Raw genomic sequence first — 3,639 nt, 5'->3', positions numbered from 1 at the left:
AAAAAAAATATTTATAGTGTCTGCTCTCGAGCACCACGGACTTAGACTCGGCGTCCGAGCCTGGATGCAGATGCTGCCTCTGGTCTAGGGCCCCTGGCATCCAGACGGAGGTGGAGAACAGGTGGCAAAGAACCGTACATGCTCGCATATTGAAATGCATCTGGGTAACCGCCTGTATTCCGTTGAACGCATCTTCAGTGCCGGGGGAATCACATCTACTAAATGTGAAAAATATCACAATTACTAGACATTCTTCCTTTCCATCTGAGGGAGCTGCCGCCGCCACCTGGCAGGGAGGGGCTGCAGGAGTTGCCTAAACCAGAAGTTGTTAAGGCCCAAACCTGAACGTTTAAAGAAAAGCAAACCCCAAACGCTTCCCAGACCTGTTCCAAAGCACCTTCTTAGGAGCAGAGATGTTGGACCTGGGTTCACGTTAGCTTGGCCATGATATGCCAGGTAGATCCAGGTGCATTCATGTCCTTTGGAAGGTGGGGGCAGAGAGCCTTAGAGTTAATGAGTGTTATGCTGAGTGGGATGACATCTAAAGGTCAACAGACTGGGTCGGACACTTGAATAATCCTCCCTTGTCTCATTCGCTAATGAAAATGTCAGAGAGCAAGTAAGAGAGAAGTTATACAAAGACATGCCATAGATACTATTCGAGAATTCTGATCTTGACATTTGCCTAAACAACCTTAGGAGACGTCAGTTACTGAAAAAGGATCGTTAATGCTCCCACACTGGCTACTCCTACGTGCAAAGGAAAAAACAAGACAGTTCGACAACAACGTTGAACGTGCTCCCACCAGACTTCAGAACGAGCACTTGAGCCAAGCATTATGCTGAAAACTAAAAGCCTTCAAGCTGAAAACTCTCAAACTGCCTTTTTCTCTCTTGCTAAGAACCCGGGTTTATTTTCTCCTTTACTCTGACTCCTCTTTGCGTAAAAAAAAAAAAAAAAATCCCCGTATCCTATTTCTCAGGCTGTTCTCTGCTTTTATGCAGGCTTCAGTGGAGAGTCAGTGAAAATATTTGATCAACTCAAAGAAATAATCTCTTCCTTACCATAAACTTCAGAAAGCACTTTGTCTCATTTGTTTAAAAAAGTTAATCAGCACTTCGTGGTTTAGGTGCAGACAGGAGAGAACGTTGTCCCCGGCAAATGCCACGACCTCCACCCTCCTGGGATTGTTCGCCTGAATGGACAGAGCTGCGCGCTCATGCAGAGAATGTCTCTGTTTGCTTGTGGACGAGGAGGTCAGGAAACAGACATTTGTGGGAGATTTTCCTACCGGGCATTCACTATCTTTTCTACCAGGTTTCACAGCAGTGAACAAAAACAGATACAGCCCCTGCCCTGCTCCTAGGACTTAGAATGTAATAATTCAACGGAAACTCTGCTAATACCTCAGCCACTTACTTATTTAACAAGAACAGATATTTTTCAAGAGAAGGTGCTGCATAGTTGAGATAAGAATATTCCTTCCTTCAACAAAGAAAACACTACAAGAAAAATCTTCAAGGGTTAGCTGGGCGGAAGAGACGTGGAAGCCCGAGGACCTGGCCCACTGGGCAGTTTTACTGACTGGCTTCAGAACCACCCAGGAGGACCACACACTATTCTCAGGAGCTTCCTCCGAGAGGCGTGACCGCCAGTCTGCAGCGAATGCCACCTTCGGGGCCCCAAACCAGAGAGGCGTCCCTCTGTGTTGAAGGTGTCCTTGCAACGGCTCAGGGTTCCAGAGCCAGGGGTCCGGCCAGCCTGCACCCAGGGGAGGGCTCACCTCGCCGATGGCCACGTCGGAAAAAGAGCAAGAGGCAGGAGGATCAGGGAGGACCCACCACTGAGACAAGCGCATGGAGTAGACTCTCTATAGGAGCCTCATAAATCGAGGCCTGAGGATGAAAATGCCCTGTAGAATCTGATGCTTGTTCTAGAGGCATTCCTCTTGAACGATAGCCATTTTCTCCTCCATCCCAACGAGCAGAAGCCTTGCAATCCGGAGGGATCTTCCCCCCACTTACCTGTCGGTTCAGCCTTATGGACAAGATGTTGCTGGAGTAGCTGTAATTGCAGATCTCTGTGCCTTTCTTAAAGTGGTAGACGTTCATTTGCCGCGGCTTTGTGTGACTGACCACCACCACCAGGCTGCTGGAGAAGAGGCGCTCCACGATGTAGACATCCGGGATTTCATCTGGGAGGGAAAGCAGCCGAGGTTACCCACGTTCTGGCCTCGGCCAGTCAGCCAGCATCCTTTAGGTCCTGCTGACTGGGCACCCTCCATTAGAATGTATTTGCAATGATTCCCCACCCCCCCACTCCCCACCCCAGGAAGCTTTAGCCACTTCCAAATGGAACAGTTCCAAAGCCCTTTCACATATCTAAAGAAGATGCTAGTGACCAGACACCAAGTCAGAATTTCCAGAGCTCCCCCAGAGCCCTGCGGTGCCACTGTTTGCTCTGTGAAACCTAATGAGGGGTCTGGGCCACCTCAGCTACCCTTTCCTCATTCAGAGGTTTCAAAGAAGTGACTGCTTTGTCAGGAGCCTCTGCCTTCAGAATTCCTGTCCCTGTTGCTACGAGGGGGACCACCGTGGGGGGCAGTGGCCTAGAAAAACCTGTCCTACCTCCCCATCCCGCTATGCTCCCTGACCATTTCTGGAATCCCTTTCCTGTTGAAACCCATCTGGACGTCAGTGTTGTGACCAGGAAAGTACCTCTGTACTCGGGAAGAAGGTACGTTAGTGAGCCCCCCCAAAATACTCTTTTCCTATGCATGCCTTTCCTGATCTTGGGCAAGTCCCATAGGGAGCAACCCAGGACAGGTACAGAGCAAGTTATCCATGAAAATGGCATAATAAAAATAACATCTCACAAATAAATTAGGAGCCCAATATATTAGTTACAAAACTACTTTCTTTCCAGGAAATCCAAAGATTATATTCTTCACTATATAAGAGAGTCACATTTCTAAGCTGAATTTTTTTTTAATATTTACTAGAAGTACGCCAGCATCTTCAATATGGACTATGTACATGGGTTGTATTGCTTTATCAGCAAAGGACATACTTCCATGACTGAAAACATTACCAATATTCTACAGTGCCAACATAATGGGGGGAAATCCCAACTGATCTTTTGCTATGACAACTATAAGAACTGGTGATGGTGCATATATGTATATGAAAAATTGTCAACAGTATGGTTCCAAACAAGGGATTTCTTAATATAAAATGTTACCTAAGCTACTGCTACATCTCACTAAGTGCTTCGCTATGGTTTTGGTTTAAAGCAAGCGAAGACATTGATTTATATTTAATCTGAAAAATACTGCCTCAAGTTTGATGGGTAAGGGAGAGAAAGGCAGACAGTTCAGGAGAAGCACGGATTAAAGTCCAGAGGGAGGATTTGGCGTCCCTGAGACCTCACACGCACACACTTACTGCTGCCATGGACTTGGTCCAGTTGCTCCACAGAACTCAACGAAAACAGCTTATAACCGGCTTTGGTTCCAATTGCTAAGGATCTGTGGGAGACAAGGAGAGCCTGGGAATGACAACAGGTACTGAATCCCAACCACAGACTTGAAGACAGATACTCCTTTTACCTCTCACTCATGGAGACAGATAAACAAACAT

The 3,639-nt window shown here is 47.0% G+C and overlaps 1 protein-coding gene across 1 annotated transcript in view; it reads right to left on the bottom strand.

The window, feature by feature from the left end:
- WIPI1 (WD repeat domain, phosphoinositide interacting 1) overlaps positions 1-3,639 on the bottom strand; it is a 27,203-nt gene that overhangs the window by 18,663 nt on the left and 4,901 nt on the right. The window contains exons 2-3 of the mRNA XM_006776659.2: positions 3,445-3,527; positions 2,026-2,195 (exon numbers count right to left, since the gene is read on the bottom strand). Coding sequence (XP_006776722.1) covers positions 2,026-2,195; positions 3,445-3,527 — 253 coding nt within the window. The remainder of the gene's footprint in view (positions 1-2,025; positions 2,196-3,444; positions 3,528-3,639) is intronic.

Source organism: Myotis davidii, unplaced genomic scaffold (assembly GCF_000327345.1).
Source record: "Myotis davidii unplaced genomic scaffold, ASM32734v1 scaffold69, whole genome shotgun sequence".
Lineage (NCBI taxonomy): Eukaryota > Metazoa > Chordata > Mammalia > Chiroptera > Vespertilionidae > Myotis > Myotis davidii.
The sequence above is the reverse complement of the archived record's forward strand: the minus strand, read 5'-3'. Positions and strand labels throughout refer to the sequence as shown.